This window comes from Python bivittatus, unplaced genomic scaffold (genome assembly GCF_059951505.1).
Source record: "Python bivittatus isolate LINGU-HERP-01145 unplaced genomic scaffold, Pbiv_v1 ctg000700_np1212, whole genome shotgun sequence".
NCBI lineage: Eukaryota > Metazoa > Chordata > Lepidosauria > Squamata > Pythonidae > Python > Python bivittatus.
In genome coordinates, this window is record NW_028277098.1 from 22,342,547 (window position 1) to 22,358,927 (window position 16,381).

At 36.0% G+C, this 16,381-nt stretch overlaps 1 protein-coding gene across 1 annotated transcript in view; it reads left to right on the forward strand.

The window, feature by feature from the left end:
* The window catches only part of ABCD3 (ATP binding cassette subfamily D member 3), a 48,788-nt gene continuing 32,407 nt past the window's right edge, over positions 1-16,381 (forward strand). The window contains exons 1-5 of the mRNA XM_088153087.1: positions 1-416; positions 9,901-9,934; positions 11,875-11,973; positions 13,436-13,524; positions 15,715-15,784. Of these exons, the coding sequence (XP_088009213.1) occupies positions 289-416; positions 9,901-9,934; positions 11,875-11,973; positions 13,436-13,524; positions 15,715-15,784 (420 nt within the window). The 5' untranslated portion in view covers positions 1-288. The remainder of the gene's footprint in view (positions 417-9,900; positions 9,935-11,874; positions 11,974-13,435; positions 13,525-15,714; positions 15,785-16,381) is intronic.

Below are 16,381 nucleotides of genomic sequence, written 5' to 3' on the forward strand. Positions count from 1 at the left end.
CTAAGCTTATTCAGACGCAACCTCTTCTATGGCGGTAAATTCTCCCCCCGGCCTTGGCGTTTTGCTCCGGCTCGTTCGGCTGGTTCTGCTACAGCTTGGGCCCGGCTGCCGGGTGAGGAGGAGCCAAGGCGGGGTTGCCAGAAAGAGGGCAAGGCCCGAGCCGCCGTCGCCCACAGACGCCACCTTTTTTTCCCGACGTCCCTCTTTGCGGCGAGCCTCTTCTCCAGTCGGCAGCCGCCGCTTTGGTGCTCGGGGTGCGCCTGCCGTTCTCCCTCTTGCTGCGCCGCCATGGCCGCCTACAGCAAGTTCCTCACCGCGCGCTACTCCACCATGGCCGGCGCCGCCGCCGCCGCTTGCGCTCTGCTCTGCCTACTCAGCAAGCGGCGTAAAGCCGCCGCCGCCGCCGCCCAACACGGGTCAGTTACGGGGGTCGGGGGCCGGCTGGGATCGGGACCGCGACCGCGATAATTGTTGGATTCTTCCGAAGATGGAAGATCGCCCTGCCTGGGTGGGGAAGAATAATCTTCCCCTTTCCTTCAGTCACCTAAGCGCCAGTTCCAGGTCGAAAGGTGGGAAGGGAAGGGAAGTCTGAGAGGAATTTCGTAACATTTTGCATAGGTCAATAGGAGTGGCGCCGTGGAGCCTCTGATCCCCGGGGAACAGGTGGACTATTCAGCAGGTGTGCCTTTTTCGGCGGGGGGTGGGGGGGTAGCAGCGTGTTACTTGTTTGATCTTGGAAATCTGCTCTTCCTTCAGCCCGGCGAGGCTCCCTTCCAAACTCTTGATCTCGTCCTCCACGACTGGAACTGTGCCGGGTCACCAAGTGATCCCAGGCCATCTTGGGCTGCACTTTTTTTAATTAGTTCTAGCTGGCTTGGCCAGTAGCGAGGGATGATGGGAGAGGCCATCCAAACCATTATCCGGAAAGACTCTTTCTGACCTGTGAAATCCAACTAATTGGAGAGCACAAATGGCATAAACAGTAGCTGTAGTGTTTATGTGCAGCTTTGCAGTGCTCCAAGATTTCTGTGGGTTTGATTTCAGTAACGGCAACCAGATTGTAAAATAAATCAAACCTGTTATATCCATCTTGGACTTACAGTGGCTTGTTTGCTAAGTGATACTGGTGTTTGTTCTCTTGTCCTTTGATTCAGGAAACATAGCTGATTTTCTCCACCCACTTTTCTTGGGCAGGAGAGTGTTTTCTTTTATTATTTTGAAAATATATTTATATTATTTTACTGTTACAATCATACTAATTACCCTTCATAACATACTCAATGGCTATTATACAAAGCATCTAATTTATGCAAATTGCAAGGGAGAAAGCGACAGATTATCCCGTATGAAACATGAGGTATGTATGGACTCATGCAGAAAAAAAAAATTCCGAAGTTGAATTTTCTGAAGGATAGTTAATAAATATGTTTCATATTGTGCAGCTTATAAAATACCCTGTTGAAACACTGCAATTTGGGTGAACCTATTATTGCTGCTACATATGTCTTGCAAGTTTGCAGCCATGATGATTGAGACTAAAGTAATAGTTTGAGTAGTACATTTTTATTTTAAAAAATATTAGCACTTAACAATTTCAGAGATTTATAGCTGGTATCTCCCAGCATTAAAATGATAATCGGACAATAGTCAATTAACTGCTTATCTTCATACAAGCAAGTTGGGTTTTCACATGAGTTGAAAACATGAATGAATGTATGTATGTATGTACTGCCAGAACCAAGGAAAGCAGTTTGTCCAATTGAAAAATCCTATAACTATCTTATTTTCAGTGTACTGTTAGACCTTGAGCGTGATTTTGTTTTCCTAAAATACCATTTAATAGTTAAATGAAGTGATGTATCACATTCCTTTGATTCAGCAACAGATTTTGTGTATTTTATAAGTTATTTGACAAGCAGATCATACCTATATACATTCTAATGCATGTTGCATTTATTGAGATGCAACCTATTTTATTTATTTATTTAGAATACTTGTATAGCCGCCCATCTTAAAGCCAAACTCTGGATGCCTTACAACTGAAAAAAATAAAACAATGTATACAACAATAAAAACAAAAGAAATGCAGATCTAACATTCCCTTCCCACTCTAACCTCACCCTATCTCAACACTTGGGAGGAAAGCCAGGTCTTAACCACTTTCTTGAGGGTTAAATGGATGGGGGCCTGTGGGATCTCCGTTCCATAAGGCAGAGGCTGCAATAGAGAAGACATTAGGTCCAAAGATGGCGGTGTTTAAGGGAAGGGACCTGGAGTGTGCCCACCCTATCTTCTCTGGTGGCACAGGCAGATAACCTCAGGGTGAGGCAGTTATGCAAATAACCTGGTCCTGTGCCATGTAGGGCTTAAAAGGTGCTAATTAGCACCTTGAATTGCACCCCGAAGGAAACTCGGAGCCAGCGCAGCTCATGCAACCAGGGTGTAATATGGGTGAACCTAGTCCCATGTAAAGTTCATTGCAGTAATCCAAAGGGAGATGACCAAGGCATGAGTGACCATGAGCAAGTTCAGGAAAGGGCGCAAGTGGTGCACAAGAAAAATCTGTGCAAAAGCCCCCTAGCCACAGCTGCCACATATTACTTTTATAGTCATAAGGTGAAATCCAATGATCCTCTAGTCACACAATAAACTCTTCCCCTCTTCTCTTTTTCCAGTACTGCCTCTTCAGTCTCTCAGATCTGCTCTGGAGAATTTCATTAGAGTGAATATTTAAATAAATAAATAAATAAATAAATAAATAAATATTAAAAGTTTTAAAGAGAACTTAAAAACGAACATAAACTAAAACAGAAATAAAGAAAACAAAAAGAAAAGTGCAGGAAAAAAGATAAAAAGGAATAGAAACAAGAAGCTTTTGATTTTCTTTGCAACAAATATAAGTATGTTTACAAAATTATCTCTTACTCTATGATTACAAAAAACTCACTTTTTTCTATTATCCAATTTTTTTTGTCGTCATCAAAACCACAAATCATAAGTGCATTTTTTTCTGCTTCATGTGAAATGCCTGTAAGGGGTTTCCAGTCAGCCATAAATGTAGATACTGTTTTTCTCTAATCAAAGAAGTCAAGCCATCTCTGCAAGCTCCTTCATCTTCACCAACCGTTCCTCTATTGCGGGTAGTATCGAACTTTTCCACTTTTGAGCCTAAGTAATCTCACTACAGTTTTCATATATATGAACAAAGTTCCATGGGTTTTTTTTGGCTGGCTGTCCATTAATCCCAAAAGAAAAATCTCTGGTTTCAATTGTACATCAATCTTTAAAATCTTCTGAATTAATGTATTTATTTGTATCCAAATGTTTTTGGCTTTTTTATATGTCTACCATACATGATAAAATGTCCCTTCTTGCTGTTCACATTTCCAGCAAAGATTCAAAGCACCTTTATACATTCTAGACAATTTCTTTGGTGACAAATACCAACAAAACATCATTTTATAAAAATTCTCTTTAAGACTAGAACATAATGTAAATTTTAATCCTTTCAACCACATATTTTCCCATTGATCCATTTGTATATTGTAACCAACAATTTTTAGCCCATTTTATCATACATTCTTTCACTTGTTCTTATGTCTCATATTTCAACAAAAGATTATATGTTTTAGCAATAATATGTTCATCATTTGTACATAGTTCTATTTCAAACTCAGTCTTGCATTGTTCAAAACCATAACATCTTTTATCCACTTTAAACCTTTCTGGTAATTGTACATAAGAAAACCACTGACAACCATATCCTCTGTTATCAAATCTTCTCTTGATTTTATTTTACAATCCCCTTGAGAAAATTTTAGTACATCACGATAAGTTAACGTCTATAAAATGCTTCTTGTGCTGAAAGCCATAAAGGTGTTTTCAGGCACATCCTAAATTTATATTTATTCCATACTCTAAGAATGGCCCTTCTGACAGTGATTTTTGAAATGTACATTAACCTTAGCTTTATCATACCATAAATATCCATGCCACCCAAATCTCAGATCATGTCTTCTAACTCCAATAACCTTCTATTTCTTAACAACACCCACTCTTTCATCCAAGCTAAGCCACAGGCTGCAATATATAATTTCAAATCTGGTAGACCCAATCCTCCTCTTTCCTTTTCACATGACAGTTAAACATCACAGTCTGATTCTTTACCTTATCTTTTGTTGTGTAGATTCTGCCAATTAAATTCATGCTTTAAGAATAAACAAGTATTCCCACCCTGGACTGGTCTCTTTAGCTTAGTGAAATTTACACCAAAGTACTTTCGTCAAAAGTAAAAATGATAAAAATAGAAAAAAAGACTGTCCCCTTGTCTGTTTTAAAACTTACATCTTCTCTTAATTAAGCTTTTTGCAAAGAATTTTTAGATCTTTAAATCATCGTCTCTTTTTCTTGTTTTTTTGTAATCTTGAAAGAAGGTTTAACTCACTGCAAGGAGTCTTCTCTTTGCTTCAAAGAAAATCTCTCTTCATCTGTAAATTAATTACTTCCCAAAGTAATTCACAGTGATTCCAGGCAGCTTACAGAAATCAGATCCCAATGCAAACCCCACTACACCCTCCACAGTCAAACTAGCCATTTGATGGGCTCTGTTTTTGTGAACATATATATTTGGAAGTGTTTTGAAATAAATGTTTTAACTTGGTTAATGATATATAATTATTTTTCTCCAAATATGAATTGTATACTGCAGAAAAATTCAAATATTAGCTTTGATATTAACTTCTTATCCCATGTACAGGTAGTCCCCAGGTTAAGAACACCTGGTTTATGGATGATTCATAGTTAAGGACAAAGCCTATTGTAGCAAAACTCAAGTTAAATACACAATGATTCGAGTTCATTACACAATAATACAGTATTATACAATAATACTGTTCCAACTTACATAAACATTCGATTTAAGGACAGACCTTGGGAATGGAACCCGTTCTTAAACTGGGGGCTTACCCTTTCACTCACAGTATATAGCACAGTGTTTGGCAATCATAATTACTGGATTTTGTAGGAGGTAGGATTATGTTGCAAGGACAGATAGACTTCTGAGCCTTTGTTGTACTGAGATGAGTGATATTATTCAACTAAAAAAATATTTGAGTCATAGTATATCCTTTCCAAAGGTACTGGGAAGCTAGATGAAAATTAAGGAAAGACTATATGCAGTATAATAGTATTTAGAACAGGGATAGAAAAACTTCATTCTTCCAGATGTTACTGAATTAAGCTCCCATCATCTACCAGCTAACAAGTTTTGGAAGATCGTAGTTCCTTCATTGCAGATAGAGAGAATGTCTGGTTGAATTCTTCAAATGTTACATTTTGAAGGTTTCTTACACACATAACTTACCACCAAGGAAAGATATATTAGCTAAACCTCTGATAAAGCTATTTCAGTAAAGGGGAGATAATATTCCTTCACAAGGAAATGGATTGAAGCCAAACATAAATGCTCCCTTAAGTCAAGATTATTTTCAGGTGACTACAGCAATGGCCATCTGGAATGTGGAATCGTTCATCTTTTATTCTTTTGGTAGTTTCTCCCAAATGAATATCATGAGTCTTGACTAATGCAGAAGACTTAGAACTTTACTTGTTTGCTACTATAGCTTTGCTACTGTTGTATAAAATCATGAGACTGAATTTTGCAGTGAAATAATAAAAATAATAAAGATTTTTTTTACGATAATAGAAAGAAAGCAGCATTCAGTCTTACTATTCTGACATAGGACATGTCATTCAGAGCAAGTCAATGTATTACTTGGTTACATAACTTTTGTACTTCGATTCCTATCAGTAATTAACAGAGAATAAATGTGGAAAACCAAACATTTTGTATTTTTATTTATTTACAAATGAGAGTTACAAGACAGGCAGAAAACAGAAATGAATTTGGTCAATTTGGATATATTTGCAAAACGTCATTTTGTTCAAGCGTAGGATTATGAGCGATTGTCAGACTTCCCTTTTAGCAGTGTGGATTGAAAACAGTTAAGCCAAAGAACAAGTGTTTTAGAGCTTTGTTTAGTAATAGTTATTAGAAAGAAGGTTAAGGTTTAGCACAAGAATTCCAGTGAGTTCTCTGCTTTCAAATAAGAAACCTATACATAGGCAGTATAAGGTGGCAAAATTCTGGTCCACTTTCTCATTCTCTTTTGCTGCAAAGGGGAGGAGGCTTATCTCTTTTTGAAGACACGGGTGTCTGCCTCTGTCAGTTCTTTTCGCAATTGTTCCTAGGCTTCTTATCAGTGTGAGAAATTACTCTCTCAGCTCTGTCTTTTCAACACAGTGAAAGCACATGCAGCTCCCCAGTGTCAAAGAAGAGATCTGCTCTGATCTTGCATGATGATTTGAGCAGAATCTGGGGAAAATACAGTAGGTAAAGAAGTTTCACCTGTTTGTCACCTTTCTCCATGATACGGAGAAAGAGCAATGAAAGCAGAAAAAGTAGCCAGACAGGATATTTTGAAGCGTAGCTTCTTATGAAATCAAACTTCTGGAGGGGCTGTGAAAAGAACTTAGCCATCAGACTGCTATCTGAAGAGTTAACTTAGAAGTCATTTCCTCATGATAGAGAATGATGAGATCTGTTGTGAGAACTTAGAAGTCTTCTTAGCTCCGGTTCTCCTGTCTTAATAGTACCTTCTCTATCTATGGTATCTTTTGGGAATACCTCCTTATAGGAAGCTGAATTATTTACTCTGACCCAGATCCAGGCAAAAGCTTCTACTATTAAACCCTTGGATGAGCTCTTGTCTTTCATCAGAACATAGGCATTATACATCTGTTTGGCATCTTTGAGCTTCTTTTCTTAGGGCCTGCCCAAGACACTTGTATGCATCATACAATATAGTTTTCGGTAAAAAATAGTCAGTATAAGATCAATTATATTAGTGATAGGTTAAAAAAAATATTTTTTTGCTATGTTATGTCTTTTTTAATTATTGGTTTGAATAACAATATAATTATTCAGTACTCATTTGGCAATCATTTACTTGTCTAATTCTAAAATGCATCATTTAGCCAGTAAGTGGATTTAAAGGGATGAATGTGACTGTTGTGCCAAATGTAGCATAAGCAGGTTAGGAAGTACATAGGCTCAAGATCTGAATTAATATCTAACCCACCCATACATGTGTTAAATGTTCATGTTTGTATTTAAAAGAAAGAAGATAACAGTTGAAAGGGTAAGCATCATTTTATGAGTAGGTGTGAGCTTTTTGCACGCAAGACGGGTACCCATTTTTTAAAAAAGAAGCATTATTTTGGAATTTTTACTTTTGGAAAGGTCCATAATGGCCCCTTTTTGGAGAAAGACCCTCAAGTAGCTACAGCTTGACTGAAGAATAATAGAGTAAGACTATGTAACTCTTACTTTTGGCCAACAGCTTCACATGGCCTTTGAGTTGTTTGCCAGGAAGCTGTGCTGCAAAGAATAAGTGGGGCCAGAATAAATCGGTGGGGAAGGCTAGGAGGAAACTAAACTTGATTTCACTTAAACATTAAATTAACTACAGTTAATTTGATTATTCTCTATACATGTAATATATGTGTACACTTTTGAAAGAGCTCAGGGGATTGTACCAAAGGAGTTTGAGGGCCGCACGCATCCAGAGATGCCAGATTTTGCACTTTTGTAATGAGGAATTTGCTCCTGTTTGCAAGTTAAATGCATATTATAGGCTACATTGCAAGAAAAGCAATGAGCAGAAGCTAATATAATGCATCATTTAAAGTATTGGATTTCAGTTTGATGTTTGCTGATCATGTTGCAAGAAAGTTGAAGGGATGAGGCATCCAGTTAGGATTTAATTAACCACTATTTTTCATCTATAATTTAATGGATTTATTTTAATTCTGTCTGTCCTTTCAAAAAGGTATTGGGCATGATCCAATCAAATATAGCAGCAAATACTTCTGTAGAAAAATCAATCATATTTGATCATAGCTCAACACGTGGAAGTCAGGAAAACAGCTAGTCTGATATTGCACAGTTTTGGAAATACAGCAAGAAACACCTTATGCTATGTATAAACTGCCTTTGTAGATATAGCCTATGAAGGTGTGAGGATGGTGAAAAAATCAAAATAACATGAAATCATTCATTCTAGCTGGTTTGTTCCCTTCGCTGATAATTTCTTAACTTCGTTTTGGCTGCATTTGAAATATACAAGAAACATGATTTCTGATTAGCTATCTATGCAGTCAGTCACACTCATTTTGCTTTTCTGCAGGGTTTCCTATGGCCACCACTGGCTTTTTAAAGGCTTCTTGTGTTGTATGTGTGCACCTTCTGTTTTCTTTAAAATGTAATTGTATTGTCTAACAATTTCTTCCTGCCATCCGCCTGTGGAATGAACCTAAAATAAGCCATGCGTACAATGCTAATTTGGTGCTTTGTCCCATCAGGCTTCTGTCGTGAACACTACAAGCAGGGATTGCTATTATGTTCTTTTATGTAATGTTAATCTTATTTCTTTGACTTGTGGGTTCTTGTCTTTGTCATTAAAATCCTGATGTATTATTTTAGCTGTTGTTTGGTAAAATTAAACATCAAATCGTATAGGTGGCGTGGACACTTCTGATAACTTTTTTTGTAGTGCAGTAAAGGAATAAAGTTAGAATAGGTTCCCTATAATTTATTAAGACGAGATATTTGTATACATTAATGGGGAGTTTGGCGTAATATATTTGTCTGCTAGAATGTTGCTTTTGCTTCTGCTAAATATTTGTGTTTTAGAAGTGCATATTCATATGGCCCCCATCTTGCCTATGTTCAACCATTCTTTAAAAACCTGGCTGTTCCCCCAGCTTTGATTAAGATGGTTGCATGGGCCACTTCAAGCTGAATGGAGTTATGGAAAGACGGGTTTATTTCTTTGGACAGTTGTTTTATGTTTGTTTATTTTTTATGGAATTGTTCTTTTAACTCTGTGAAGCCTCCCGAAGTCATTTAGAGTTGGGCAGCCTAGAAATTTATTAAATAAATAATGATAAAACAAAATCAGTATTATCTATATTTGAATCAAATAAAGTAAATACGTATGATGACTAAAAGTTTGTCAGTTTCCAGATATGTAAAAATTACTGTAAATTGGGGTGTATGTAATCATTGCAACATCTACATTTTTTCATACAGGCATGCAACAGATAAATTACATTTTTTGAAAGTGGCCTGCTTAATATTCTGATTGCATCTTGATTTCTCAAAAGTACTTTGCTTTTTAGAATAGGGTCCCCAGATATTACTGAATTACAATTCTTAGGAACTCTCAGTTGCCATGCTGTTGACACTACTGAAAACGGTAGTTTGGAAATATTTGAAGGGACATGGGGTCTCCATTCCTGGTTTAGGAAGAAGGTAATCTCAGTCTAATTCACATAAATGATATTAAAATATGTTGACCTAATCTTATTAAAATAAATTATAGACTGATACCCTCATCCAGTGAAAATTAAAGAGAATTTCTATGCAAATGGAGCTAATTTTAGCATTGGTTTTACCAGCTAAGTGTACCTAATTTTATTTAGGTTATAAACAGTCTTTCTTTGCTATATAATTTGAAACTATGTAATTCTGTTTTTATTTCTCTCAAATAGCATTGGGAAATATTTTTAGAGTTGTGGTTTCAGGCAGAGATGGATTGTCATTTAAATTATACAGGAACAGTAACCCTACTGAAGGTTATAATATCAGGAGAGAATAAAACAAAATTAGCTAATATGTATTTAACCCTAAAAAGATCCTCTGTCTAGTGTGTGTGCATACCACTTCAAAATGATATATGTTTTTGCTTTATTTGATAAATAAGTTCAGGAATTTGTTCTTTTAATTTTGTAAAGTACTCTGTAAGAAAGAATAAAACTAAAATAACTTATTATTTGCAGAAAGAAAAATGGAAAAAATTTACCCAGCAATGAGGTGAGTTTTGCTACAGTTACTCTATCAAATATAGATCAGATGGTTGCTGAAATTCCATGAAATTATGTTGTGTGTAATAATATGCTAAGTACAATAAAGAATAGGTTAGAAGAGTGTGGATTACCTATATTGTCTCTTATCCAGTGAGAAAGTTGAGTACCTATTTAGGTGATGTATATTATATAGTCCCATATATGGAATTCCACTGAATTGGGGCTTATTTCCAAGCAAATAAATAAATAAATTATTGTGACATAATAGCATTAAGTCATTTGAAATACTGTTCCTACTATTTTTTTGTTTGTTTGTAGCTTCATTTAGAAACTGAAATATTATAATATGTTTACTTTTTTACTGTTATTTTTACAGTATGGACAAGCACCCACAAAACATCAAATTGTGCTATGGCTCCACAGAGCAAATTGTCATGAAGTAAAAATCAAATAATTATTATAACAGAGGAGACTAAACACAAAACAATAAAATAAAAGCAGAACAAATTAACTCTGGAACATCCTTTTACAAAATTGTGCAGGAGCAAAAGAATCTAGCCAAAGAAAAAATGACCCATCTTTTGACATTGGCTAATAAAGAAATAAAATACCAGTCGATAGGCCTTTCAGGGAATTGATTAAAAATTGGAGTAATAAATACTAAGTGTGCTGTGTGGTAGAAGCTGTAGAACATTATATGATTTAATAATTCTACAGCTTCCATCCACTAGAATAAATTTTAAAAAAAACTTTATATCGGCTAATGTTACTAAAAGCAAGATGATAACTGGGATTTTTATATTGGCCAACGTGAAATGTTTTAAACAATGCAGCTTTCTTTTAAGATGGTATCTTTCTGTTTTGCAGTATTTACGTCAGAGTGGACTCTAGTATTGCTTATGTGTGGGCTGTTTTTAATAAGTATGTTTCTTAAAGTGTTTTATAATAGTTTGTGGCCAAAAGATATCAACAGTTAATATATTTTCTTTAAATCTATACTATATAGGTTGTAAATCTTAAGAACTGGACACACATGTGGATGAATGAGAAGTAGATACTTAATAGGGATGTGGAAAACATTTGAAAGAAGTACTTTTCAAAGGAGTTAAGTGCAAATGAAGCTCCTCTGTTTGAAGGATTAAAGCAGCTGCATTTTTTGCAAAGCTTGTACAACTACTTTGAGGGCTGTCTTTGTCTGGGCCTGTATCTGATGGCTGCGCTTGCATGCAGACATACAGGAGACAGCCTTTGAAGCAGCCCCATGAGCCTGGCAAAGGAGGCGACTGCTTTAATGTTTCAAAGACAGGGGCTTCATTCACATTTTACAAAACACCTCTTTAGGATTCTTCCATTGTGCTAGTGCTTAAAAATAAGCCTTACTGTAAAATCAGAACTACGTCAACCTAAATGAATTTCATTGTTTTCAGTGCTTCACTGTATTTACCTATCTATTCTGCATCACTGTAAAATATCCTATCAGATGGTAATCAATTTCACATGTACGGCTAAGATATATAAGGTAATGTTTTTATCACTGAGTATAATCCAGGAGAAAGAGAGATGTTTTGCCTTCTCTAATTTCACTTGGAAATAACAGGAAAACTGCTTGCAAATAAGAACCCAATTTGCTGTGGGAGGTAGAAGGACAGTCACATACTACTAGCTTCAGCTCCCAATTCTGTCTTTTTGGTCTATCTTGGCTGGCAGGATTTACAGCCTACCTATTTGATTCATTCAGGAATAAGCGTTGATAAAATAAAGATATAGCAGTAATATAATGAAGAAAATGGCAAACCTTGTTTCTTTTGCAAAGCAAAAGCATATGTATTATTTGATAGATCTAGGATTCTGAGAGTAATTCACATGAAATTGTTCAGCTTTGTTGAAATAGTTAAGAAAGACCTATTTGGATGAGACCATTTTCTCATGTATTTTTTTAATATGCAGAAAGAAGTCAAGAAAGAGCGAGCTGTCGTGGATAGAGTATTTTTTGCAAGAATTTGTCAAATCCTGAAAATTATGGTCCCTAGGACATTTTGTAAAGAGGTAAGCTTCAAATAGAGAATAATCAGTCTAATATTTCTCTTATGAAACCATACTAACCTGTTGTCTTTCAGATGTATTTTGGCTGTAACTTCCAGAATGCCCAGTCAACAGGAAGGCTGTTCATTTCAGTCATTAAAAGACTGAAAATTTAGTAATTTGCCACTGCCATTTATGCCAAATGGGTTCCTGAACATTTTTATGGTTGCCAGTGTTAAACCTAGACTTAATAGTACAATATTTGGGTGTGTGGTTATTCGTATTAACTTGAATTAGTTAAATATTGAAAACCATATAATTTGATTGTTGTGGATGTTCTCCAATGAATCCAATGCGGTGATCAGGAATACCAGGTCTGCTGTCAGCATTAAGTCTCATCACTATGGAAGAATGCAGTGGGTATGAATAAATGCTACATACATCAATGTGGTCCTAGGATTTTCCTTTAGACTGGCATTCTTTTTAACAAAGTTTGTAACTTTTTCAGATTTAATTTTATAGATTGCAGATTTGCAAACCTGTTTGTTAAAAATACAAATTGGGTCCCAAAGGTGGACTGTTGTTTCTGTTTTTACAAACACAAGTAGTGTTAGAAGTGGGAGTAATCTACCATGCTTTGCTTGTTTCAGCACTATATGCTATATTAATACGCTGCATTAAATTTCTGCAAGTCAGCCGTCTGAGAGACATAATTAAAGTATAACGATCACATTAGGACTAGAAATCAGCTTATCCTGAAAAAACTAATGCATGCAAATAAGATTTTATTAAAAAAAAAGTGTGCAATCTCTGCAAAGATCCAGTTTCAAGCGTTTTTAACCATGACCATTTAGATATGAATTGAAAACTAGTGAAGACAGTACAGTGTTAAACATGCTGTATAAGAAGACTCCAGTAATAGGAATTTTCTAATATAAAACAGGAATTGGAACTCATTTTGGACTCTGCTTGTATTTGTTCTCTTTTTTTGCTTTGCATTTATGCTAAGAAGAAATGTAGAAGCTATTATTTACTTGAATTTTATAACAGTAAATATAAAAAGAGACTGAGTTTGACGAAAGTGCCCTGATTCCTGTGGCTATGCATCTTATCCCCTTTGCATCTTCACAAACTTGAAATGCCTAATTAGAATACCAAATAATACAAATGAATTTTCCTTCCTTCCTTCCTTCCTTCCTTCCTTCCTTCCTTCCTTCCTTCCTTCCTTCCTTCCTTCCTTCCTTCCTTCCTTCCTTCCTTCCTTCCTTCCTCTAGTGCAACTAGCCTACAGCTCCCTGGCATTGCTTAGATATATAATACAGCAAAAATAATGCCTGCATCTGTATCTATTTGGAACAAATTAGCTTTTTTTAAATGTTAAATTTGGGCTGATTCTTTGTGGTTGGGAAAGATCTGTACGCTTTCTGTACAAAGCTCCTAAAAGAAATATTATCTCTAAATATTGTTTCTACTTTTCTCATAATAGACAGGTTATTTGATACTTATTGCCATTATGTTGATACTTCGCACGTATTGTGACATTTGGATGATTCAGAATGGTACAGTTATTGAGAGGTAAGGATCATTTATATATTCAGAATCAATTTCTTACCATCCTTCTTCTATGTTGTATCAGAAGCTAGTACTGTTATTTTTAGGAACATAGTTTGCGCACAAATGGATGATATTTGGCTTAAATGAGTAAATATGATGGTTTAATCCATGTGTAATACAACAACAATATTTCTTTCTATGAGAAGATGCCATGTTAAGCCACAGGTTCTTCTCTCCCCTTCTAAACTCTGTGGAAGCTGTCTGGAGAGGAAGCATCCACTTCCAGTTTGGCTCATAGACAACCAAAAACCATAGTTTAAATTAGTCTTCCCCAACTAGTGCCCTCCAGATGTGCAAAAATCATAGTTTAAACTACTATCTTCAACTGGTACTCCTAGATGTGTTGGGATTTCACTGTCAGAATTCCCTAGTTTCGTGACCATAGGTTATGTTGACTTTTAAAAGTTGGGATTTTTAAAAGTTGGGATTTCAACATATCTTGAGTGTGTCAGTAGTGTACTGACACACTACTAGTGCATGTACCTACTAGTTTATTTTACAGAAGGTAATACGTTATTCTTTATTCCTATGCCGTGTACAGTATAAATACATTGCAGTCTTGTGGGCACAAATGATATAACCTGTGTTCTTAAAAAGATGAATACTTTTGAAATATCAAAAGTTTTGCTCTAAGCTTCAAGATCCAATTTTAAACAAATCTTATGGAGAGATTTTTTTAAGCTTTCCATTTTGACATTCATTCAGTAATATTGTGTCCTATGAAACACATAATAGCTCTTCTTTTTGTCTTACATATTTTGGTGTCTGTTGAGAAGAGTTGTTTATTAGACATCTCTGGTAATAACTGTCCATTAGTTTTGTACAATAAAAGTATATAATGGTTACTCTGCATAGTCAGAAGAAAAAAATATTAAATTCTGTACATTTTTTTTTCTTACAGTGCAATCGTAAGCAGGGATCTGTCGCTATTCAAGAAATTCTTTATTAAATTTGTAGTTTCCATTCCACTGGTAAACAGACATAAATATTAGCATGCATCTACAATGTTTATGCTCATAACTGATGCATAAATGAAACAATTGCTTTTTATTTCCAGTGGTTTATGACTTCGGAGATTTAGTTTGAACAATATCAGCTAAATTGTATACTGTATAGTCTTTCTGAAGCTTTGTTAATTGCTTCAAAATTTGTATTCTTACAAATTGTATAGTATGGTGTTGGTGACTTTCACTGTTGCTTTCTGCTGCTCCAAAGAAAACCATTTAGTAGGTTAAAGTAAACAGTCCCAACTGCTGCCACTACCACCACCATCACCACCTTGAAACTTGTCCTAGATTGCTCTCAATCTAATTCCTAGTAGGTGTACTGGAACTGCAGTTCTCAGCTTTAGCTGTGCTGGCTGTGAATTCTAGAACTTGCAGGACCAGCACGTTGAGGAAGATCACGGATCATTGGATGATCATAAACTCATTTCTTCCTGCTATGTTTCTAAACCATTGCCATTATTCTTTCTACTGAATTCTTCACCTTCCTGAATATCATTTTTTTTCTTCCTTGTCCTATTCTTGTTTTTTCTCTCTATATTTTTATGCTGGCTTTTATTCAATTTGAATCCTATTTATTAAAATATTTGCATTTGCTGGCTGTAATGATAGGGGAGTTGTTTAGTTTTGTTTTACAAAGAGCACAGAACTGCCTTTTATAGTGGCAGGTCCTGCTTCCTCCTATAGAATACCTAACTTACCCCATGTCCTGATGCCAGCAGAAATGGGGAAAATACATATCTTAGTGACATCACGATGCAAGTGTGAGTTAACTAGGCATTATGGAGGTGTAGAATTTAACACTAGGCTTGTTTGGTGATAGCTTTCTTTGTAACATGTGGTGCCTTCCAAGGAGATGAGCAATGGTATCTGGAAGTTTAGAACCACCACATGTTAATAGCCTGTATAATTAGTTCCATTAATGCCAGAGTTCAAAGGGAGGTGATGGGTTTCACTGAATCAGCTGTCGCTTTGTCAACAGATGTGGGAGCACATCTGAACCGTTTATATGGTGTAAATAGTCTCGCTGCTGCTTTTGTTGATTTTCTTTTGTGTTCGTTTTCATGGCTTTCCACTTGTACTTGTGGAAACATTGTGGGATGGGTCTTGCTTCTGCCACTAACATTTTGCATGTGGTGGTTTGCAGTGCTATCATTGGCCGCAGTAGAAAAGATTTCAAGAGGTACTTGTTCAACTTCATCGCTGCCATGCCTGCAGTAAGTGGTGCTTTTTGTTGTTGACATCCCTTTGGTAAAACAAATAGGTATTCGGTCACAACTTTTCAAATAACATTTGGCCACTTTGTACTCCTGTGAAATTTCTTTCCCTGAAGGAGTTTGTTGTTTTGTTGTATTTCATTTTTTTCCTACTCTAATTATGTGTCTGGGTTAAAGTTAAATATTGTAGTGATCTCCAGAAGTTACGGACTGCAACATTATCAGGCTAAGCCGGTATGACCAATAGCACAATGCTGTGAAAACTGTCATCCAAACTATTTGAAGAGCTCCAAGTTGCCTACCCTTGATCTCAGGGTGTTAATTTGAAAGATTCATTTAATATCAGTGGGGACCGGTACAATGAAACAGGAGGGATGAAATATTCTATATCCAGAAACTACCAGCATAGTGAAAGTTCTTATTTAATAGTACAAAAAATATTTAAAAGTTGATGTAACAGTGAAATGGATTTGATTTGTGATAGAACCGAATGTGCTAAGTAGGAAATTAAGCTTGGTGGTGTAAATGACTGCCTGATACCCTTTCTAAAATTCAGAAGTATCTGGGTTCAAAATTGGCACTTTGCAAATTCTTTCC